General features: G+C 44.6%; 1 protein-coding gene across 1 annotated transcript in view; it reads right to left on the bottom strand.

The window, feature by feature from the left end:
- Nucleotides 1-25,213, bottom strand: part of KIF7 (kinesin family member 7) — a 138,247-nt gene that overhangs the window by 58,477 nt on the left and 54,557 nt on the right. Inside the window, exons 7-10 of the mRNA XM_030203433.1 lie at nucleotides 22,607-22,843; nucleotides 14,000-14,211; nucleotides 10,210-10,352; nucleotides 3,763-3,930 (exon numbers count right to left, since the gene is read on the bottom strand). Coding sequence (XP_030059293.1) covers nucleotides 3,763-3,930; nucleotides 10,210-10,352; nucleotides 14,000-14,211; nucleotides 22,607-22,843 — 760 coding nt within the window. The remainder of the gene's footprint in view (nucleotides 1-3,762; nucleotides 3,931-10,209; nucleotides 10,353-13,999; nucleotides 14,212-22,606; nucleotides 22,844-25,213) is intronic.

The raw sequence follows: 25,213 nt of genomic DNA, 5'->3' as shown, positions 1-25,213 counted from the left end.
TAGGCTTATATATGTATGCTTGATGAGTCTAAATATTAATCTTTGGTTTTACTCATTATATTTAAAAAAATTTTTTTTAAATATATTATTTCTATGTTTTGTATTCTATGTAGACCCCTGACGCAGGTGCTAGTCACCGAAACACGGCCCGTGTCGGGTCTTTTTGTCAAGGCTCATTCATTAAAGAACTGTGTTCCATTTTTAAAGGCCCGTGGTGCTGTTTTTTTTGTTTGGGATTAGATAGTGGTCTCAACCAGTTCCGAAGCAGTGTCTCTTTGAGGACATTGTGCAACGGTACCGTGGAGGACTCTCTAGGTGGTGATGGATAGTCGAGGACCTCGAGCATCTCAGCCCTCGGCTCATCCACAGAGACCACGGGAAAGGGAATGCAAATAGACATATCCCTGACAAAGGAGGCAAAGGAGAGGAGGGGAGAGCTTTCTGAAGGAGTGGGGTTGGAGGGAAGGCCCACAGACTCCTCTGAGGAGAAATATCTGGGGTCCTCCTCCTCCCCCCACGAGGCCTCTTCCTCGGTGTCGGACATGAGCTCGTGCAGCTCAGTCCTCAACCGGGCCCGGCTCGACGTCGAGGCACCGAGGCCTCGGTGGCGTTGTCGAGCGGTGGACTCCCGCGCCGGCGGGGATGAAGCTCCCTCCATCGACGTCGACGGGGACTCCACCTGTGTGGCGGTCGAGACCGGCACCGCAAGCGGCGTCGGCGTCGAAGGCCTCGGCACCGGGCTAGAGCATGCCGGCGCCACAGTCAACGGCGCCGAGGGCGCAAGCACCCCCGGCGCCGGCACAGTCTGGCGCATCAGCCCTTCCAGAATCCCAGGAAGGATGGCTCGGAGGCACTCATCCAGGCCCGCTGTCGGGAAAGGCGAGGGAACCTGTAGAGGCGTAGGTGCCGGAAGCTGTTTGGGTCCAGGAGACTGCACCGAAGTGCTGGGACCCTGACGCGGCGGTACCTCTACTACAGAGGGGGACCTCTCCTCGCGACGCTGCCGCTTCCTCGGCATCGACTCATCTCCGGCGCCGGGAGCCGGATGCATCGAGGGCGACCGATGACGGTGCTTCTTCGTCTTCTTGTGATGCCCTTCATCGGCGCTTGGTGGAATGGAGGAGGAGGAGGTCGATCCCCCTCGGCCTCGAGGGACCGGGTCTGACAGGGTTCTATCCCGAGGGCCCTGGGTAGAGGGAGTGACCGGGGCCGATTGCCCACGCGGCCTCTCACCCCTGCCTTCATCGGAGGGCCGACGGGACCTGTGCTCCTGGGGTCGATGCCATCGGTGCCGATTTCTTGGACATCGATACCGGTACCGAAGAACCGGCCGTCGATACCGATGCCGTCGAAGTCGACGTCGAGGGGCCGGCGCAAGTTCCAAAAAGACGGTCCCGAAGAACTTGCCTCGCTACTTGTGTCTGTTTTCGGAGACCGATACACAAAGTACACGTCTTGGTATCGTGCTCCGGCCCGAGGCACTGGAGGCACCAAGCGTGTCGGTCTGCAAGATATGCCGGCCGCACCGACCACACTTTTTAAATCCACTCGGGACCTTCGAGGACATCGACGGAAAAATCGCGTCGGCAAAATCAAAGTCGTTGATGGTGGCGGTAAAAATCACACCTCGAAAATAAATAGACCGCGCGGCCACAAGGCCGCAACGCGACGCCCCCGCTAAGAGACGAGGGAAAAATAAGTTCAGCGTTTTTTTGTTTTTAAAAGAAAACTAAGAGAAAAACGCAAACAACGAAAAAATAAGAAAATTCGCGCGAAAACGCAATCCGGTTTCCGGGGCTGACAGAGAGAGAGACGAACACGGCTCTCTCCAGCGCGGAAAAGAAAAGACTGAGCGGGAACGGTCACGCACGGGCGGGAAGACGGCCGCGCATGCGCGGTGGGCGTGCCCTGCGTGCGGGACCGCCCGCGAAGTTTTGTTCCGGTTGGTGGGGGCTGCCGTGGACGTCAACCCAGTCGTGAGAACAAGCAGCCTGCTTGTCCTCGGAGAATGATATCACAATCCACAGTGTCAAAAGTTGCTGAGAAATCTAGCAGTACTAACACTATGGCAAATTCCCTGTCTCAGTTTCTGTGAAGATCATCTAGTAGGGATACGAGGACCGTTTCTGTTCTAACCAGGTCTGGATCCAGATTAATATGGATCTAGCCAGTTTCTTTCTTCTAGCCAATCACTGAGAACAGAGACTGTTCTATAAGTTTCCCTAGAAATGGGATGTTGGACACTGGCTGATAACTTTCAAGTTTGTCCTGGTCAAGGTTGTTTTTCTTTAGCAAAGGGTGAACCACTGCCCTTTTTAATGCTGTTGGTAGTTGACCATTAGAAAGAGAGGAGTTCACAATTTTAGTGGCACCTTCTATTAGGCCCATTCTTGCCTGCTGCACTATCTTTCACAAGCTGTTCATACCACTGACCACATGGTTAAGTTATTGCCTCAGGAACAGCAAAGGTTATGGGTATCCTACTTTATAAGTGAGGAATGTGTGTGTTCGAAGAACATGCACCAAGATTTTATGATAGAGACATCAAGAAAGGTTCCTAAAGTCACTGGAAGACCACTCATATATATCACTTTGTTTAGTCTTTATCCCCTTAGTTATCATCATATTTGTCACAGAATTTTGTCTGGTTGAAGAGCTTAGTTTAGCACAGTGATATTTACTATTTTTTGAGCCAAGGACACTTTGCCCAAATTCTTCAGTGTGAGACCCAGGACCATCATGGGACAAAGCATCATAACTATGAGGTTGGCTGAGAAGGGAGTTCTCCTCTGTTGATGTAGACAGCCTCATCTCTTAGGTGCAGATTCATGAACTAAAATAATGTCTGAACCTCTTCAGTCTCTTGCTCCTTTAGCCTAACTTCTCCTCCCCAACATACACTCTTTTCCCAATATACACTCTTTTCCCAATACACACTCTCCCCAACCATTCCAGCTAGTCTCAACCCCTATCCACCTCTCCTACCAGCTGGTCTTCTCCATCCTGTTTGCACCCCTACTCCAATATGGTTCTCTTTGCAGTTGGTCAATCCCGTCCTCTCCTTTTTCAGAGGCTGCCTGGACCACCTCCAGAACAATTGATCTGTTTGACTGCAGTACAACAGAATCCAAATTCCTGCTCTGATCTCACTGTGTGGCTCCAACTCACCAGAAAACAAAGAAGAAAGCTGTTCCAGAGACAGCGCCTATTGCAAACCTTTTCCAAATGAATACAGTTTGATATTCATTTATATTGTCTAGGATTGATATTTGATCTAACACACAGCGGTTCCCCAACCTGTCCTGGGGGACCTCCCGTCAGTTTGATTTTCAGGATATCCACAATGAATATTCCTGAGATACAGTTGAACGCACTGCCTCCATTGCACGTACATTTCTCTCATACATATTCTTTGTAGATGAAGACTCTGCTGCCTGGGGGCTCTCAGGACAGGTTTCAGAACATGGTCATTACAAGGCTGATCCAGACACAGTTTAAGTCAGTTATACATTTGTTAAAAAAAATTAGTATTCCCAATACCTGCTCTAAAGGCTTACGTAGATAACTATAGAATGTTTATACTGTACTTCTTTCTGTAAGCCTCTACAAGTTCCATGGAATAATCCAATTCAGATCTAAGCACAACTATGGATAAGTCTGCTAACATAGATCACAGGCCTGCTGATTACTCAAAAATGTATAAAATAAGATACAGAGAGGCCTTAGCTGGAAGCACTTAGTAGCTATGTATCTAGAGCCCACCTGTTTTAATGAGCTCCTTGATAAGCTCTTCCTTCATACGGATGTTGATTGCCAATTCTCGGATCTTCTGCTGGGCTTGGAGCAGCCTCCATTCTGAGTTCTTCTCAGAATGAGCCCCAAAAGGACGACTTCCATCAAGAACAACTGTTTTTTTCTTAGTATATGGAACTGAAATGAAAATAGAGTATTTTAAAATTACTATGACTGAAACCTTAAACTTGAGTTGAGACATGTGGAGGGGCATTTTCGATATGACGTCTAAGTTGGACTCGGGACATTTTGCACTAAATGTCCCAAATCCAAATAGGAAATATAACAATTTTCGAAACAGCAAAATGTCTTTTTTTTTTTTTTTAAATGGCCACATGCTAGATGGTTTTGTGCTCTGTGCATTTATCTTTTTGGTCCATTTTTGAAAAAAAACCCCAAACCTATCTAAGTGCAAAATGCACAAAATCAACCCACTAAGATGTAGGAGGAGAAGCATTCTTAGTAAACTGGCCACACAGACATCCCAGGAGAGCAACGTGACACCCTAGGGGCATTGCTATGGACTTCATATAAAAGCTCCCAGGAACCCATCTCACCGTTATCCCCTTATCTTATCTGTTGAGCCCTCCAAAACCCACCAAAAACCTACTATATCCAACAGTACACCACTATAATAGTCCTTAAGGGTGAAGGGGTCACCTATATGTGGGTACAGTAGGTTTTTGGCAAGTCTTGGAGGGCTCGGAGTTTCCACCACAAGTGCAGGTAGAGTGAGATATGGGCCTGGGTCTCCTTCTCTACAGTGTACTGCAGTGATCACTACACTACTCCAGGGACCTGCTTATTGTTCTAATAGAACTGGATATACCATCTGAAGCTGTCATAGAGGCTGGTAAGTACTATTTCTATTCACATCTTTGGGGGGTGGGAGAGGGTCAATGACCACTGGGGGATTAAGGGGGGGCATCCCTGATTCTCTCCAGTGGTCATCTGGTCATTTAGGGCATCTTTTGGTGCTTTATTTGTTCTAGAAACAGATCAAAACATTGATGTTTTGTCCCTAGACGTTTTCGTTTTGTTCCATGATGGCTATAAAACATCAAAGCGTTACGAACGCCCTAAGCCTGCCCTAATTCCACCCCCAAAATGCCCCCTTGTGATTTGGACAAATTGCAGACAAATTGCATAGATAAACGTCTGCAAAATAGGTTTCAAAAATGTCAATTTGGATGTTTTGAGAATAAATTTGTCCAAATGCTGCTTTATGACACTTTTTGTATGTTTTTCTCCTTTGATAATGAGCCCCAAAGGGAGTTAATGTCCTACTAATCAATTTATTGATTTGAAATATTTTATTTATTTAAACCAGTTTACAACACAAGAAATACTGTGATCGCACATAAATCCATAACTTATAATACACAAGACAAACCATTATGCACTATTACAAGACCTACAAACATACATCATAAGACTGTTTTGAGAACAGCCTACTCATTCACAAAATAATCCAGCCACTGAGTTGAGACTACACAACAGCTTGGCCCTGGCCTAACTGGGATGATGAAACCTCCGATTAAAAATAAAAAAAAAGTTATACATCTACTTTGCCCACACATTTCATTTGTTGCTTCTCTATTTATATAGGACATCTTTCTATAAAATCAGTCATTTCTGCATCAGTTTTTATAGTGAGATAGATGGATTCTTGATATCTGCAAAAATGGAAATTTTGTCTTACTTATTCTTTCCTCTAGATCACTGATGTGGAAGGCAATTTTCAATGGGATCTAGCTATCAGCTTTGATCCTCTGGGAGAGATATGATAGAGGTCTATAAAATACTGAGTAGAGTGGAACGAGTAGATGAGAATTGTTTGTTTACTCTTTTCCAAATATACAAGGACTAGGGGGCATGCAATGAAGCTACTAAGTAATAAATGTAAAACAAATTGGAGAAAGCGAAGTTGCTTACCTGTAACAGGGGTTCTCCACAGACAGCAGAGGAACGCAGCCACACTCGATAGTGAAGCCCTCAGACTGATCCTGTGTGTCAGTGCTCTCCCCTAGCTATAGTAAGCTCTTGAGTTTACTGGGCATGAGCGGGAGTTCCCATGTCTGGTGTGCTCCTAATCCCTGTCTTCAGTTGGTCCCTAGCTGATGAATGAGATGCAGAGGGGATGGCAGGAGGGTAAGTGTGGCTGCATTCCCCTGTCGTCTATGGAGAAACCTTGTTACAAGTAAGCAACTTCGCTTTCTTTAGAGATAAGGGAAATGCAGGCACACTGCAGTCTCATCCTTAGAAAACACTCTCACTCCCACCCACACTTTCTTGCTGAAAAACATACCATTCATTAGTCTTCTGGTTACACCCCTTGCTCATTTTTTGTGTAATACTGATTATAGCAGGTCTTATGTTCTGTCTTCTGGTTTCCTGTTCTATGACTGCTTGCCGCCAGATTATACTGCCTGCAGCTACAATGGTAGTCCATGCTCCAGCAGTTTCCCTCCTCTTATGTTCCCTTTCAGGGGTAGATACAGACTATAATTTGCTTCGGGGTCCATCACTTACTTCTCTGTCTAATGAGGCCTCTACAGCCTGAAGAACCTAGTCATAGTGTGGCCCCTCTTGGTTCGAGGGCCCACAAGAGGGGAGATGTATATCAAAGAGGCCATGAAAAGATGCAAACCATACATATTTCTAGTTTTTATTTTAATATAGCTATTTTGCTTTTCTTGAGCTGGGAGCAGACTTAAGAGTTGCAAGACAGCTATAAATGAGTTTTTTCTGAAAGCTACCCTTCTAAGGTTGTGGTCTGACATTTGGCTTATGTTAACTTGTGATACGTTGCTGGACACCAACTAAAGCAGAGACTCCTATGTCTAAGGACATCTGCTGTAGCCAGATAAATAATTAGAAGGAGAAGTAAGTGGGTGTGGGTAAAACTGTAACCTTAGCAAGAGGGTGGGGGCAGTAACATGGTAAAATACCCATTATCTAATGAAAACTTATGTACATGACAGGCCCTGTCAATTTAAAGGAAAAAATGATAGAATTTGATGGAACATGCTGGAAACTGGATTCATCATAACAGGAAACTGAATATTCTGGAAAGATGCATATTCATTAGGTAGGAAGGGTAATTATAATTAAGATAATGAAGAAAGGAAGAAAAAGTATTTAAGAAGAAACAGAACTGAGGATGGCGAGCCTCAATGTGCCTACACTAGCAGGTGGACATATTGACAGCTCCCAAGGAAAATTCTGTTTTTATTTGCTACATATTATACTGTTTTGGGATGCTATTTGTTAATATTTCAATAATTACTGATTGGATTCTTTGACAATTTGAATAAACATTTATTATGTCTAACACTTAATAGTAGCCAGAGTTTTTTCATGCCTGGGGTTCTGCCTGGGGGGGCAAGGCACCCTCCAGGAGACCTCCAGAAGGTTACTTCTGTCTCAGAGGCAAGACAGAAAGTAGACATATGTTGCTATCATTCCCCCCCACCACCTCTTTGAAGCCTGCACAGACCTAGTTATAATGCAGGTTTCATAGGTGATGCATACCAGCGATTCCTTTATGCCCAGCCTGGTGGTAACCCCAAATGCATATTTTGCAAGCTCATGTGTGATCGTGACTCCCAGTTTCGTACGCATTGGTACAGGCATTCCTAAGGATAGAAACTAGGTAGAATGGCATTCAAATTGGCAATTACCTGGTTAAATATCACTGTGCTGCTGATATGCAGCAGTACTTACCCAAATAAAGCTGCTGAATTTCAGCACAGACCACTGTAGCACTATCCTTTAAGTGCTGGGATGGTCCCAAAGTTATCTGGGCACTGGTAATATTCAGTGCCAATGCCCAAATAAGAACATAAGAATAGCCATTCTGGGTCAGACCAATGGTCCATCTAGCCCAGTATCCTGCTTCCAACAGTGGCCAATCCAGGTCACAAGTACCTGGCAGAAACTCAAATAGCAGCAACATTCCATGCTACCAATCCCAAAGGAAGAAGTGGCTTTCCCATGTCTGTCTCAATAGCAGAGTATGAACTTTTCCTCCAGGAACTTGTCCAAACATTTTTTAAACCCAGATACGCTAATTGCTGTTATCACATCCTCTGTCAATGAGTTCCAGAGCTTAACTATTATTTGAGTGAAATAAATATTTCCTCCTATTTGTTTTAGAAGTATTTCCAAGTAACTTCTTTGAGTGTCCCCCTAGTCCTTGTACTTTTTGAAAGAGTGAAAAGTTGATTCACTTCTACTCGTTCTACACCACTCAGGATTTTGTAGACCTCAATCATATACCTCTTCAGACGTCTCTTTTCCAAGCTGAAGAGCCCTAACCTCTTTGGCCTATCCTCATGAGAGGAGTTCCATCCCCTTTATCATTTTGGTCACTCTTCTTTGAACCTTTTCCAATTCCGCTATATCTTTTCTGAGATACTGCGACCAGAACTGAACACAATACTCAAGAGGAGGTCACACTATAGAGCGATACAGAGGCATTATAGTCTTCTTGGTCTTATTTATCATCCCATTCGTAATAGTTCCTAGCATCCTGTTTGCTTTTTTGGTCATTGACACACACTGGGCAGAAGACTGTCCACAATACCCAAATCTTTTTCTTAGATGCTGTGGACCTAGCATCATGTAACTATGATTTGGATTGTTCTTCCCAATGTGCGTCACTTTGCATTTATCCACACTAAATTCCATTTGCCATTTGGATGCCCAGTCTTCCAATTTCCTAAGGCCTTCCTGCAACTTTTCAGTCTGCATGCGTTTCAACAACTTGAATAGTTTTGTGTCACCTGCTAATTTAATCACCTCACTCGTCGTTCCAATTTCCAGATCATTTATAAATATGTTAAATAGCACCAGTCCCAGTACAGATCCCTGAGGCACTCCACTATTCACGCTCCTCCATTGAGAGACATGGCCATTTAATCCTACCTTCTGTTTTCTGTCCAATAACCAAATTCCTAATCCACAACAGAACACTGCCTCCTATCCCACAACTCATTTTCTCAGGAGTCTTTCATTAGGAACTTTGTCAAAAGCTTTCTGAAAATCTAGATACACTACATCAACTGGCTCGCCTTTAACCACATGTTTATTCATGACTTCAAAGAAATTTAGCCAGTTGGTAAGGCAAGATTTCCCTTGGCTGAAACCATGCTCACTCTACCGGGCCATGTCTGGGCTTCGGCACTGAATATCTGGTTTTGTGGAACCAGCTAACACATAGCCTTTTGATATTCAGAACTCAAGCAGCTATGGATTACCACATAAAGATAGGACTGTGATTTTATGCGGTCCCATTTATGCGGTTACCCTGGCCATTTGAGTGCTGAATATTGGCACTTAACTGGCCAACTGTTGACCCTGCCCCTAGAACGGCCCCAAAATTGCCGGTTTTCACTTAGTCACTAACTGCTAATTTTCAGCAGTGATAACCAGTTAAGTACCACTGAAAATTAGCAGATAGCCCAGAATAAGCAATTTAACCGGTCAGTGGCTAGTTAAATCATTTTGAATATTGATCAGCAAGTTTATAAATTGTTCTGGTTGGACATAATCCTGAACCTTTTTACATAAAAAGCAATAATGAGAGTGTAGGCCTAGATCGCTTTGTTTCCCACAGGAATGGAGTTTTAATCTTAAAAAAAAAAAAAAAACAACACCCGAGCAGCCTCTTTAAGATACCCTCAAAGCAGATATGAAAGTTTCCAAAACATAGCTGCATCAGGTAATACAAGAAACAGCATAATATAGACCGAGCATTCCATTCAGGGGGAACAGTTAACAAGGTGAAAACAGAAAATTCGTTATCATACTAAAAAAAATTAATTGCACTGGATTCATTTAAATATTGTTAATATGACAGAGAGACTATAATTGAAACAGCACCTGGGATGTGTCCCCATAGTATAACAAAAAGATGAGGACATGAAGGCCTCACAAAAATGTAAAATAAATGTATATGATACAGATTTTTCAAGTTCATAAGTTCACAATAATGATTTGAGGAGCAGAATAAACAAACTTAGGGGTTCTTTTACTACAGTGCGCTAGTATTTTTTGTTCATGCTAAAATTCAGCTGATTTTTAGCGGGAGCTAAAAACGCTACCGCACCTTAGTAAAAGGACCCCTGAAAGATAACCAATTCCACAGTGTATTATTTACAATTTAGGCAAGAAGTGGAAACATCTGTTTTTTCTACTCAATTTTGAATCTAATGAAGCGCAATAAAATTTAGATATGAATTATTCCATATCTGATGTCAAGTCACACAGTGCCAGATAATACTATTTTAAGTACTTAAATTCTGCCCTTTTCGTTCTTACCATTCAAGGTGGATAACAATAATTCCACAATTGAAAAAAAAAATTAAATGATAATAAAACATAAATCACATTGTATATATAACTTTCACATACATTCATGCTGGTCCTTGTGCGTCTTTCCAACAGTGCCATCATCATTGCTGTCTTGGACATGAGCATGGCTGGTTCTGCTCTGTCCCTCGCTCATCACACTTGCAGGATTCACGTCTTTGTTCTTCTGGGATAGGCCCTCATTTCTATTAGGAGAACAAAATAAGCACTCGGTTTCAATCTTCTGATTTATGCGAGTAGCCCCTAACCAGTGGCATAAATTCTACCTGTCACCCCTGTGATGTAAGGTGGGGGGAGGAGGGAAAAGTTAAGGCTTTTATCTTCTGAGATGGATCCCGCCACCCTGCAGGCCTTCTCTGATATTTTGCTTGGAGACCCTCAACTTCAACTTCTGCCACTGCTCAACAATCTGTTGTTCTCTTTAAGTCTATACAAAAACAAACTCTGAAGTCCAAAAAAAAAATCTACATAATGCATTTAGGCTCACTGGAATCTATCTGTTGGCATCTGGCAAGGCATGCTCGAACACCTTGGTGTGCATATATGTTCCACCATGAGACTTTAAGGGTCACAGTACCTACAATTATCCTCCCCCGAACAGGACAGACTGTACGGGCTGCATGCCTGTGACGGATCCATCGGCCTATAAGACTCCAAGAAGAAATCAAATAATGAGGCTGGTGGTCAGGCAGGACTAGGGAGGCATCTGTGGAGGCTATATGCTTGTAAGTGGATACACTGTAGGATCAACTGTGGACACATCCGCCAGTGGACTTCACTGGGTATCAGTAGTGGTTAGTGTAGCGGCCTGCAAACCAGAGGAGCCAGGTTCAATTCCCACTGCAGCTCCTTGTCACTTAACCCTCCATTGCCCCAGGTTCAAAACAAACATAATATGTAAAACTGCTTTGATTATAACCACAGAAAGGCAGTATATCAAATTCCACCCCCTCTCCTAAAGACTCATGCCCACACTGCTTTGTGTAGATTTTAGAACAGAAATTCACCCCTTTCTAAATCAGTAATCCCTGTTATTGAATTACTAGTAAAAAAGGCCCGTTTCTGACTAGGTTGTCCTCGGAGTGTGTATGTTTGGGAGAGTGTATGTGAGAGTGAGTGTGTGTGAGAGAGTGAAAGTGCGAGTGTGTGTGAGAGAGAGTCTGGGTGTGAGTGCATGTGTGAGAATGAGAGTGTGTGCAAGTGCGTATGTGAGACACAGTGTGATTGTGAGTGTGTTTCACACAGATTCAGTGTGTGCGTGAGAGAGAGTGTGTGTGATACTCAGTTGCTATGTGAGACTGAGTGTATGAAACCAAGCGAGTGTGTGAGTGATTGTGTGACACAGAGAGTGAATGTGATACACTGTGAGACATAGTGTGTGTGAGAGAGAGAGACAGAAAGACATTGTCTGTGAGAGAGTGTGTGAGACAGTGTGTGTGTGAGAGAGAGAGACAGAAAGACATTGTCTGTGAGAGAGTGTGTGAGACAGTGTGTGTGTGACAGAGATACCACCCTCCCTCTCTCTCTCTGGTGTCAGGCCCCCCCCCTCTATCTTTCTGGTGTTTGAGATTCCCGCCACTGCACCCAAGCAATTGGTGTGCGAGATTGAGTGTGTGTGTGTGTGGGGGGGGGGGGGGGGTAGGGGTTTCAGGAAGCGCTGCCAGATGAGATAGTGAGTGAGTGTGTGTGTGTGGGGGGGTGGGCGGTTTATCAAGCACTGTCAGATGAGTGTGTGTGTGTTTGGGGCGTGGATTCAGGATGCACTTGCAGAAGAGAGAGTGAGTAAGTGTGTGTGTGTGTGTGGGGGGGGGGGGGTTGAGGTAGCGGGGCCAAATGATAGTGAGTGAGTAGGGGTGTGTGTGTGGGGGGGGGGGGGGGGGGTTAGGAACGGCTTCCAGATTAGTAAGTGAGTGTGTGTGCGGGTGGGGCAGGGGTTTCAGGAAGTGCTGCCAGATGAGAGAGAGAGTGAGTGTGTGTTTGTACGGGGTTTCAGGATGCGCTGCCAGATGTGAGAGAGTGGTTTGTGGGGGGGGGGGGGGGAGAGGGGGTTCAGGAAGCGCTGCCAGAGTGAGAGAGAGAGAGTGTGTGTGTGTGGGTGGGTGTGTTTGGGGTTTCAGCAGGGAAGAAGAGGGGTTTGGGAGGGGGGGTATGGAAGCGTTGGCAGTTGAGTGAGTGAGTGTGTGTGTGAGGGTGGGTTTATTTTACGTTTCCACATGAGAATAAGTATGTGTGTGGTGGGGTTCAGGAAGCGCTGCCAGATGAGAGAGTGAGTGTGTGTGTGTTGGGGGGGGGGGGGTTGCCAGATGAGTGAGTGAGTGTGTGTGTGGGGGGGGGGGGGGGGCAGGGATTCCAGGAAGCGCTGCCAGATGAGAGAGTGAGTGTGTGTGTGTTTTGGGTGGGGTGTGGGTGTTGAGGAAGTGTTGCCAAATGTAAGTGTGAGTGTGTGGGGGGGGGGGGGCAGGAACGGCTGCTAGATGAGTGAGTGTGTGTGGGCGGGGGGGGGGGGGGGATAGGGTTTTCAGGAAGCGCTGGCAGATGAGAGAGTGAGTGTGTGTGTGGTGGTGGTGGGGGTTTGCCAGATGAGTGTGTGTGTGTGTGTGTGGGGGGCCAGTGATTTCAGGAAGCGCTGCCAGATGATAGAGTGAGTGTGTGTTGTGGGGGGTGCATTGAGGAACTGTGGCCAATTGAGAGTAAGTGTTTGTGTGTTTTTTTTGGGTGGTGGGTTCTTGAACCGCTGCCAGATGAGTGATTTTGTGTGGGGGGTGGGGGCTGGGGTTTCATGGAGCGGTGCCAGTTTTGAGAGTGTGTGTGTGTGTGTGTTTTATTTTTCATTTTTTTTTTTTTGGGGGGGGGGGGGGGGGATTGTAGTTTGATGAAGATCGAAAAGATTGAAAAGATCGAAGGAAGTGGAGTCTGCTTTCTGGGGTTGTTTGTTGTGTGCCGTCTCCACTTCCTCCACGTGATGCCGCCGCCGCGCATTGCCCCCCCTCCCACCCTACTGTGTCGTTGTTTTGCTGGCGGGTGACCCAAAATCCTGCCAGCAGAAGTCCTTTGTTGTGTGCTGTGCTGTGTCCCGCTTGATCTTCAGCATTGCTAGCCTGTGCAGGGCGGGGTTATGTGCATCTGACATCCTGCACGTGCAGGACGTCAGACGCACAGAAGCCCTGCCTGCAGAGGCTAGTAATGCTGAAGATCACGCCGGAGTCTGAAGACAGGACGTGTTCTTTCGGGGTTTCGGGTTCCCCGGCGGCAAAGTTACGCGTCGGTGGGTGGGTAGGGGTGGGGGTGGGTGTTGCATCATGTGGATTGTGTTGCGGGGCTTATTTTTTTCTCAGGATTTTCGTGGGTGGCTTGGGGGGGGGGGTGCGGCGCGGGGTTGGGTGTTGCACCTGCAGCATGTTGAAGCGGGGCATTTTTTTTTTTTGCGGTTTGTCGTGGGTGGCTTTGGGGAGGGGCGCGGTGCGGGGGGTGGGTGTTGCACATCCTGGGGGAGGACTGCTCCCCCTGCTTGGTTGTGTTTCTTTCGTTCACTTGTACTATTTTAAAGCGCTTCCTGAATGTTCTTGGTGCAAAGGTTCTGAACTCACAGCAGAACGTTAAAGGGTTCGTTTGACGTCATGACGTTTGACGCGAGGGCGGGGCACAGAGTCATAGTGGGATGGCTTCACCACCATGAAGTTACGAACCCTTTATCGTTGTGCTGTGAGTTCAGAACCTTTGTCCTCAGAACGTTCAGGGTGCGTTTTATTATAGTAGATGCCACAGTGCACACGTTGCTTTAAGCACAGCTAACTGAAAAAAATACTGATGTCATTATTTCTCAACTCCTCACCTGCATTTAATCTGAGCACTGTATGGTTCTTTTTCCTCTTCAACATCATCACCCTCATCCCCTGAGTTACTTTCCACTACTTTTGAATCTTCCCTGGAATCTTTGTGCAGCACAGTGTCTCCATCTTCCAGTGAACACATTAAACCCTCGCAATGGCTCTGGAACACCTCCATCGTGCTTTCAGCCATATGGGATATGCCACAGCCAGAATGCTGTCCCATAGGGAGACAGACAAAAGAAGAAGGTACAGTCAAATGCATTGTTACTAGGATACTAGCTGAAAATGACACTCATGCACCCAATCTGACTACAAAATTGCTATCACTCTCATCTGGTTGACTTTCACTTTTATTTTTTTAGCCACCAAGTCTTTTCACAGAAAGCTTCCAGTGCTTATCAGTAGGGGATTAAGACACAGCCATCTCTTTCTCTCATCAATTTCTCTCTAACAGTTTTATTGGACCAGCAGTTTCCTCCTCCTTTGGGCTTTTGGTGCTGCTGGGTGGTGGCATCATTCATAACTACCTGGGAGAAAGACACCCCCTATCACCTATCAAGCAACACAGTACATCAACACTGGTGCTGAATCACTTGGTGCCATTGCTAAGAATTTGTGTATCACTTCTGTCTGTATGACAGCCAATGCCAAAATACCGACAAAAGCTCATTCTGCCCACCTCCTCCTGCCTACACTGATAATTAAGGCTTCTTTCCATGTCAGCAAATAGCTTTAAAACCCCCATAAAATACAGCCCCTCCATTCCCACACTCGTAGATTCACATATTTAACTATTTCAGTGTTAATCATTGCCCAGTTCTGATGCACAGAAAGCCAAATATACTCCTCTTAACCATACATTTCGCTCTTCCTTCTCTAAAACTAACACAAAAATTTTTTTTTTTAAATATATATAGAGATAGAGAGAGAGAGATAGAGAGAGAGAGAGAGAGCTGTATACAATATCTAGCAGGTCAAAGTCTTTGAAATGTAGTGATTTGACTTTTCAAAGATTTAAATAATATAGAGGGGCATAATCGAACGGCGCCGGCCATCTTTGGAGCCGGCTCAGTAAAGGGGCGGTGCCAACTATCAAAAAAGATGGCTGGCCATCTTTTCTTTTGATAATATGGTTGGGGACAGCTAAATCTCAACATTTAGGTCAAATGTTGAGATCGCCGGGTTTACAGATGGCCAGCTTCAAAAAAAAGTGGAAAAAAAATCCAAGTGCTCATCAGGGACAGCTTTTTCAGTAGTACCAGTGGGATTTGAACCAGCCACCTCTGGATTACAAAACCTGTGCTGTAACCACTTGGCCACAGCTCCACTTTCTTGGATGTCCCTCCATTTTGATTATGCCCCTTCAGATCTCTCTCAGCCAATCACAGACAGGGGTCTCTCTCAGCCACTCAGACAGCTAAATGTGCTGTGATTGGCTGAGAGAGACCTGAAGGGGCATAATCAAAAGGGAGGGACATCCAAGTAAGTGGAGCTGTGGCCAAGTGGTTAGAGCCCTGGTCTTGTAATCCAGAGGTGGCCGGTTCAAATCCCACTGGTAGGTACTACTGAAAAAGCAGCAAAAATAGTTTTGATTTAGGACGTCCCTGACGAGCACTTTGATTTTTTTTTTTTGGGTGGGAGGGGATTGGTGACCACTGGGGGAGTAAGGGGAGGCCATCCCCGATTTCCTGTGGTGGTCATTTGGGGCTCCTTTTTGAAGCTTGGTCGAGAAAAAAAAGGGACCAAGTAAAGCCAGCGAAATGCTCGTCAAGCCTGGCTTTTTTTCCCATTATCGGGCGAAGCCGGCCATCTCGTGAGCACGCCCCCGTCTTGCCTTCACTACCCTACCGACACGCCCCTTGAAATTTCGCTGGCTCCGCGATGGAAAGAAGTTGAAGCCAGCCAAAAATCGGCTTTCAATTATACCGATTTGGCCAGTTTCAGGAGATCGCTGGCGATCTCCCGATTTGTGTCAGAAGATCGCTGGCGATCTCTTTCGAAAATAAGCCTGATAGTGTACGGTTGCCATCTTAAGAACATAAGCACTGTCATACTGGGATGGACCAAAAGTCCATCAGACCTTGTATTTTGTTTCCAACAAGCCAATCCAGGTCACATGTACTTGGAAATATACCAAAAGAGTAAAACTGATTTTATGCTGCTTATCTTAGAAGTGGATTTTTCCAAGTCATCTTAATAATTGTTTATGGACTTTTCTTTTAGTAAACTCTACTAAGCTAACTACTTTTACCACATTCTCTGGCAATGAATTAGCATAGCCTGGCATATAACTAGCAATCTTAGGGAACTTTATTTTACATATTCCAACTCCATTAGTAACTTAATTAAGAAATCACCAATAATAATATGCAGGCAGCAGTTCAGCAGTGAGATGGGGGCTATCCAGTCTTTTGCACTGTCACCTGTTTGATTATCTTGTGAGAAGTTGTATGTGTGTACTTGGTATAAAGAGCTTCTAGCACTCAGAGAATGGGTCTGATTTCTGGAAGTTAGAATAGCAGACTTGAAGGCGCTGAGGTAGACAGAGAGGCCTACAGAGACATAGCTTCGGTTTTCACTGAGGAAGATGTGGGAGAGATAACAGTCACACACCAAAAAGTGGGACCTGAAGGAAGGCTGGACAAACCACAGGATCATCAGAAAGAGTTCATTACTGCAATGTGTAAAAAGCAATGCACAATAACACAAAACTGATACTCGATACTGCACCATGTTTTGGGCACAGATGTGCCTGCCTCAGGAGTCTGATAAAATGGGAGTAAAAATGAGATTGTGTGGGGGAGGCAAGATGGCGGCCGAGTAAGACGTAAAAGAAGCTGCTCCGGACCTACCTGCCTATTCCACTGAAATACGCCGTTTCCTGGATAGCAAAATGCCTAAAAGGAGAGGCAGACAACGTGCCAGCCCCACGACACCTGTTCTGCCCAGGTCGGTACACTGGACCGCTTCTTGGCACCGGGTGTTTTATCGGGACATCCTTCGTTGCCGGAGAGTTTGGGGAGAGGTCTGCCATTCTCCTGGCTGGAAGCAGAGACATCATTTAGTCCCGAAACGAGAAATCCTCCTCCTACGACGGCGGAAGCCCCGAGGTTGGACCAGGAGACCCCGGATGTATAAAAATCGACGGGATCTCCAGGCACGGGTGCTGACTCGAGTCTAGAGATACAGGAAAGCCTTGCTAGCGCCCGTTTCATTGGCTCCAGAAACGGGCCTTTTTTTACTACTAAAAAAAAAAACCAAACTGCCAAGGGCGCCAAAGGAGAAGAGCAGTGCTGGGAAAGTATCAGCACTTTCTCTGAGACAACAGGTTAATCTTCCCCCCCCCCCCCCCCACACACCACTTCCACCCCCCCTCCCCGCAACCACGAAAGAAAATCCTCCACCTCTTACTGCTCTGGACTGCAAACCGAAGATTCACTCTTTCCTGCTCCTATCTGAAGGGGGACATGTGGTGCAGCCCCTCCCCTTCATTAGTGCTGGCTGTTAAAAAGAGTGAAGGGGAGCAGGGACAGCTTCAGGTTGCCTTAATCTTTGCTTTGGCCCCATATGTCGAGTGCCCCTCCCCACCCCTGACTGGCCCCGCCGCTCCCCCTCTGTGAGCAACAGATTAAAATAGAAACTAGGAAAGAAGCTGCTCTGAAGGAAAGACGTGCAATAGCCAGAATTCAATCTTTTACTAACCAGTTTCCAGTGTCAGTCAGAAAGGTGGCGATGAGTTCAAAACAAAAAGGCACAATTTATACATTGAGGACTCAGGATGATGACGAAGAAAACAACACTTGCAACGGAAACTCTACTCAGCAAATGTACTTTCTTCAAAGTAATGGATGTGCAATAACTTTTTTTCTTCTATGATTTCATTCAACAAAATATCTGCAGGATGGGGTATGGGGAGAACGTTTGCCATTTTGTGCCTTGATCAGTGAAATTTAATTCTGTTGTGGTATGAGATTACAGCCCAAAGAAGGTCAAACATCTGTTGTATCTAATTATTATGGCATGATATGGTACCAGGGCTTAGGATTAAAGAGCACTTTCACCTCCAGAAAAACAAATAATAATAATTGTTTTTAAACTGCTGCAGACCAGATACAGGATGCTTGAAAATGTATTTGGCTGAACATTGTTAAGGCATATTTTACACACACACACACCCTACGGTGTTAAACACACACACACTCCATCTCTCACACTCCCCCCTCCAAGTCTGCAGATCCCCCTCCGTGCATCTCAAGCCCGCGCCTACCCCTCTGTTGCACACACACACACACAATGTCAGTCACACACGCACACAAACTTCAACAATGTCAGTCACATGCGCACACAAACTTCCTTGAAATGCCTACAGCCATGCTGCTACCCTCCCCTCCCGACTGGCCCCGCTGATCCCCCTCTTTGCACGTCGCCCCCCCTCCTCAAAAACTGCCTACCCCGCAACCCTACCTCTCTCTGTCTCACAGACACATTCTCTGACACACACACTCTGTCGGTATCTCACACACACAGCAAAACTCTCTCACACACAGCCACGCTGTGTCTCTGTGACACACACACACACACACACACAATCAATCGACATTCTGTCTTTCTCTCTCCCACACACACACACACTGTCACAGTCTATCTCTCTCTCACTCACACACACATACACTCTCACATTCACACTCTCTCTCACACACAGTCACTGTCAAACATACTCTGTCAAACATACATACTCAAAGGAAAACCTTGCTAGCGCCCGTTTCATTTCTCACCGAAACAGGTCTTTTTTTTACTAGTTATTTTATATTTTCCTTAGTATTATGCAATGCCTCCAAATTGTGGACTAAAGCTGAATAATAGATCATGTATTTGGATAATTATGTAATAATTGATTTCCTGTTCAATTAGTAATGACTTAGAATCATCTTTTCTGTTTCAAGAATTACACTTGAAGTAAAATGTAAACTCAATAAATAAAATAATAAAAAAAAAAAAAAGAGAGAGATTGTGTGGTTGAGTAGAAATGATGGAGAGGTCTTTAAAAGACCATGCACACATGAATGATGCACTATTCAAAACACTAGTATAATGTAGAGCCAAAAACTCCGGTAAAAACAGAACGTCAGGTAGAGCATACGTTCTGTTTTTACTGGAGTATTTGGCACATTATACGAGTGTTTTGAATAGTGCATCATTCATGTATGCACGGTCTTTTTAAAGACCACTCCATCATTTCTAGTCAACCACACAATCTCACTTTTACTCCCATTTGATCAGACTCAGGAGGCAGGCACAACTGTACTGAAACATGGTACCATGTCAAGCCTTGAGTATCAATTTTGTGTTATTGTGCATTGCTTTTTACACATTGCAGTAATAAACTTTTTCTGTTGATCTTGTGGTTTGTCTTCCTTTGTTTCCCACTTTTTGGTGTGTGCCTATTGTGTTCAGTTACTGTCTAGAGATACCAGTGCCAGAAATGGTATTCAGTGCTGATAAGTCAGAGAAACTGAAACAATCTCTGTAATGGGGCAATTGAACAAACTGAAGAGTAGCAAATTGCCTGGATCAGATGGTATACATTTCAGAGTACTGCTAGAATTGAAAATTGAACTTGAAGAGCTATTGTTAGTAATATGTAATTTATCTTTAAAATCAAGCATGGGAAGATTGGAAGGTGGCCATTGTAATGCCAATTTTTAAAAAGGGTTCCAGAGGTGATCTGGTAAATTATAGACAGGTGAGCCTGACGTCAGTGCCAGGAAAAATGATAGATACTCTTATGAAGAACAAAATTACAGAGCATATACATAAGCATGGATTAATGAGACAAAGCCAATATGGTTTAGCCAAGTGAAATCTTGTCTCACCAATCTACCAAATTTCTTTGAAGGGGTGAATAAATATATGGATAAAGTGAGTCGGTCAATATTGTGTATCTGGACTGTCAAAAGGCATTTGACAAAGTACCTCATAAAAGACTCCTGAGGAAATTAGAAAAGTCTTAGGATAGGAGGTAACATCCTATTGTGGATTAAAGGTAGGTAGTGGGGTTCCCCAGAGGTCTGTGCTGGGACTGCTGCTTTTTAACATATTTATAAATGATCTAGAGATGGGAATTACTAGTGAGGTAATTACAATTGCTGGTGACACAAAGTTATTCAAAGTTGTTAAATCACAAGAGGATTGTGAAAAATTACAACAGGACCTTAGGAGACTGGAAGACTGGGCACCACAATGGCAAATGATATTTAATGTATGCAAAGTGATGCATGAGACAAAGAGGTACTTGAACTATAGCTACATGATGCAAGGTCCAAATGAGGAGTCACTGCCCAGGAAAAGGATCTAGGTGTCATCGTTGATGATATATTGAAATCCTCTGCTCAGTGTGCAGCGGCGGCTAAGAAAGCAAATAGAATGTTAGGAATTATTAGGAAAGGAATGGAAAACAACGAGAATGATACCTCTGTATCACTCCATGGTGAGACCGCACCTCGAATATTATGTGCTATTCTGGTCACTGCAGCTCAAAATAAATGTGGATGTGTATTTTCAAAGCACTTAAGACATATATTTACATTGTAATCTAAGGAATTCTAAGTCTAAGTGCTTTGAAAATGAGCCCCATAGTGGAATTAGAAAAGGTAAGTTTATCAATTTGATATGCCACCTCTTTTGAACCACACATCGAGGCGGTTTACTTATAACTATACAGGTACTTGCACTGTCTCTGATGGGCTCACAATTTAAGTATATTGTACCTGGGGCAATGGATGGCTAAGTGATTTGCCCAGGGTCACACAGAGCTGCAGAGGGAATTGAACAAGATTCCCCAGGATTTTAACCCACTGCCGTTAGGCAGCAGTGGGAATCGAACCTGGTTCCCCAGGTACGCAACCCGCTGCAGGATTGGTAGCATGGAATATTGGTACTACTTGGGTTTCTGCCAGGTAATTGTGATCTGGATTGGCCACTGTCGGAAGCAGGATACTGGGCTAGATGGGCCACTGGTCTGACCCAGTATGGCTATTATGTGCTTATGGATGACTTCACTATGAGAAAAAGCTAAAGCAGTTAGGAGAAGAGATGACTGAGGGGAGATATGATAGAAGTCTTTAATATATTGAGTAGAATGGAATGGGTAGACGTGAATACTTGTTTACTCTTTCCAAAAATACTAGGACTAGGGGGCATGCAATGAAGCTACTAAGTAGTAAATTTAAAACAAATCAGAGAAAATATTTCTTCACTCAATGTGTAATTAAACTCTGGATTTCGTTGCCAGAGAATATGTTAAAAGCAGTTAGCTTAGCAAGGTTTAAAAAAGTTTTGGATAATTTCCTAAAAGAAAAGTCCATAAGCCATTATTAAGATGGACTTGGAAAATCCACTGCTTATTTCTAGGATAAACAGCATAAAATCTGTGTTACTCTTCTGGGATCTTGCCAGGTACTTGTGACCTGGATTGGCCACTGGGCTTGATGGACCTTCAGTCTGCTCAATATGGCAATGCTTATGTTCTTAAATTCTGTGGCTGTCTCACTTCTCAATATTTTTATTTCTACTTTCTCTTTGGAATGCCTGGTTCCAGGGCTTTGCTTTGGGCTTCTCCCTCCTTGAAGGTAATACTTGTGGTGAATTTTGCTCATTTAGGCCCAGATGCATCAACCAAACTTAAAAAAATCTAAAACGTAAAAGTCCTTAACGAATTTTTAAAAACGAAGAATGCACCAAAAAAACAAGCCGCACATGTTCGGTGCGGTATTGTAAAGTACAATGCATTGAAGATTCGTTAAACTGGTGTAATCCCCGTCGGTAATCGGCCCCATAAAGCATGCGCATAGCAGCCAAGCGTTATGCTGGCTGCTCTGTGCATGCCACAAACATCAAAACCACAAAAAAAAACCATAAACACGTGGCTCCCCACTTCCCCCTGCATCGAAACAAAAATCAAAAAAGGATCGGGAGGGGGCAAAGGCGCTCGTCAGGAGTGTCCTGTATGGATTGCCCCCCCCCCCCCCCCCGAGGTCACCACTGCTCCCTGCTTCCCCCCCCCCCTGCATTAAATAAAAAAACAAAACAAAAATCAAAGCTTTAGCAGCCCCGGCCCCCCTCCCTTCCTTTCATCAACTCTTTCTCCCCACAGCTCCGCCTCCCGCCATCCTCCGCCCCTGTGTCCCGCCCCCGCCGCCACCCCTGAGGTCGTCGCCGCCGCTCCCCCCCTCCACTGGTCCCCCCTCCGCCTTACTGGGCCCGTGCAGCGCCTCTCACCTCTGTGTGAAGGCGCTGCACGGGCAAGAAGAACAGCTGATGCCTCGAGTCTTCGCGTCTCTCCTTTCCTCCTGGGCCTGCCCCCATCTGACGTAAGTAACGTTACTTACGTCAGATGGGGGCGGGCCCAGGAGGAAAGGAGAGACGCGAAGACTCGGCGAAGAGGCATCAGCTGTTCTTCTTGCCCGTGTTTAAACTGTGGTTTAAACTCCATTCTCCCATGCTGCTTCTGCAGCATCCCAAGAAGCAGAAGCTGGGTTCAGGAATCAAATGCAGGTCTCCTGCAAAATACATAAATACTGTATATATGTTTTTAAGAAATAACAAATAACCTTTCTTCTATAGATTGTTTCAATTGTGCCATGAGATATAGATCCGGATTGTAAAATGCCAAGCTTGCGCAGGTGGATGGTTTGAGTGTTGTCTAAGGGGGCTGTGCAAGGCCTCTGGCCCAGTTCCACCAGATGTACATTTTCCAGCAACGAAGATACAGAAAGGCTTGGGTTTCTACACTCCAGACGATTCTGCAGTTCTGTGATTTTATCTTGCTGGTCCTGTAGCTTGTCATTCTGTTGGATCAAAATGCATTATATTTTTTATCAGATTTATCCCAGCAAATATCTATCATCACATACTTAAAAACAAGGTTCACACCTCTCATTCTGCCAAGACAGTAATGAGAGTCAATCTATATTTTTACACCCTGCTGAGTCACTGAGATCCCATCTCTCTTGTCCTGCTAAACCAACAATAACTCTACCTTTATAACCTCTCTTTCTTTATTACTCTCTATTATCAACTGTCTAACGTCCACAAAACATACTCTTCTCTAGTTTTGGACCATATCCCCCCTCATCATTACTCTGCCTCCCCGTTTACTTTTCGTCATAACTGCATTCACAGCTTTGCTCCCTATAATCCCTCTTCTCACGTTCTCCTAATCATCCTCTCACTCCCATCATTCCCACTTACACACCTTTCTGTTCCCAGTGCTAATAAAGTATGTCTTGTTATTGAGCCTTATCACTCCTGTGTCCTCCCCTGTGGAAGGGAGCTTCAGAGATCCAGAATGTACTTTATATTCTTTCCTTTAACTCTGATCTAACCTTAATGTTTTTAACTTCTAATATGATGATCTACTGTAGAAATGTTTGTTTTTAAAAAAATTTCTGTACTGCTCTGATGAACTGATCAGAGCAGTTTACAATAAACAGGATATGTCCAATCATACTAATACAAAAGGAGAAAAAAAACAGATTTTAAATTAATAACACATAACTCTAAATTCAAGGTTCAAAGTTCACACTTCATGGTTCATATGTTATGCCATTTTGTAAAATAATTAGGGAACTGTGAACGTCCTAGCCTGGACATCCCATTTCATGGGCACAGCCTCTATGCAAACAATGCTGATCATTTTTTATTAGAGACTTTCATACAGTGCACTACAAGGAGTGGAGGAGTAACCTAATGGCTAGAGCAGTGAGCTGAGATCCGGGAACCGGGGGAAGCCCAGTTTAAATTCCACTGCTGCTCCTTGTGACTTTGGATGAGGCACTTAACCTCCACTGCCTCAGGTACAAACTCGGGGATTCTTTTATCAAACTGCGGTAAAAAGTGGCCTTAGCGAGTGCTTACATATGTCATTCCTGCGCGCTAAGGCCACTTCACCCCTACATGGGTAAAATGGCCACTTTTTCTATTTTTTGAATTAATAGCCACGTGCTAATGTTCCCATTAGCACATGGGCCCCTACTGTCACCTATTTTGTAGGTGGTAAAGGCTCATGCGCTAACGGTTAGAGTGCAGCAATGTAGTGCAGTGAAAATTCAATTAGCGCAGATTCAGAACACGCCTACTCTCTGCCCCCAGACTTGCCCCAGCACTAAAAAATACAATGCGTTGATCACAAAATTACCATGGGACGCCTGAGTACGCCTCACAGTAAGGCCTTTTTTGCCGTGGTAAGCACGCATTAATGCTTATCGCAAGTTAGTAAAAGATCGTAAGCTCACTAGGGCAGTGCTTCCTAAACTTTTATCCAAAGTGACATCATTTTAACTCTTTAAGATTCATGTGACCCCAGATGATGAAAATAAAATAGCACACCTCCATTCCCCTCCCTCCCTCCTTCCTATCCAGTTCCTTCTTCCCCCACTTATCCAAAGTATGAAGACAATACCAGCAGCAGTGGTGAATGGTGGCAGCAACAGTTAGCACGAGACTCTCTGCGTCAGTGTACGCCGACAATCCCTAGTACTCTGCATGGGGTTCCAGTCTAACAGGAAGCCCACATAAGAGGAAGGGGCAGAACCTGTGAATGTTCACTAACTCAGAGACTCCCATGCTGACAATACTGGGCAGAGGACTAGAAAGAGGGGAGCAGCCCTGTTCCTGTGACCCCCATTTAGTGTCCTGACCCAGAGTTTGGAAACCACTGCATTAGAAACAGAAAACACCTTCTGTAAAGCATGAGCTAAATCCAAATCCATTTCCTTTTCCCTAAAAGGTACTTTGGTGTGTAATGATTAAAAAGCCAATTGGTATCTGTGCCACTGAACCTTTGGGACAAATACTATCTATGAACACAACTTTTTCGTTTCGCATACATTTTTCCTGATTCTTTAGAAAATAAACATTAGGGCAGTGCTTATCAATCTTTTTGTAGCCATGACCCCATGATTGTGGCCAAATAAAATTGAGTAATCCCCCAGACGTGCAGAATAATGATGCACCTATGGAGAACCTGCCAAGATTGCAACCATGGGTTTTGTGACACCACTCAGGGTTCTGACCCACATTTTGGAAAGCTCTGCATTAGAAGTTCCTTTTTTGATTTTGTATCGTTTGCTATTAAAATGATACTGAAGAAAGTATATAAATTTTGAGAAATAAAATACAATGTACTATAAGAGATCAGTAAAGCTGATCATTTATTA

Source organism: Microcaecilia unicolor, chromosome 5, assembly GCF_901765095.1.
Source record: "Microcaecilia unicolor chromosome 5, aMicUni1.1, whole genome shotgun sequence".
Lineage (NCBI taxonomy): Eukaryota > Metazoa > Chordata > Amphibia > Gymnophiona > Siphonopidae > Microcaecilia > Microcaecilia unicolor.
The sequence above is the reverse complement of the archived record's forward strand: the minus strand, read 5'-3'. Positions and strand labels throughout refer to the sequence as shown.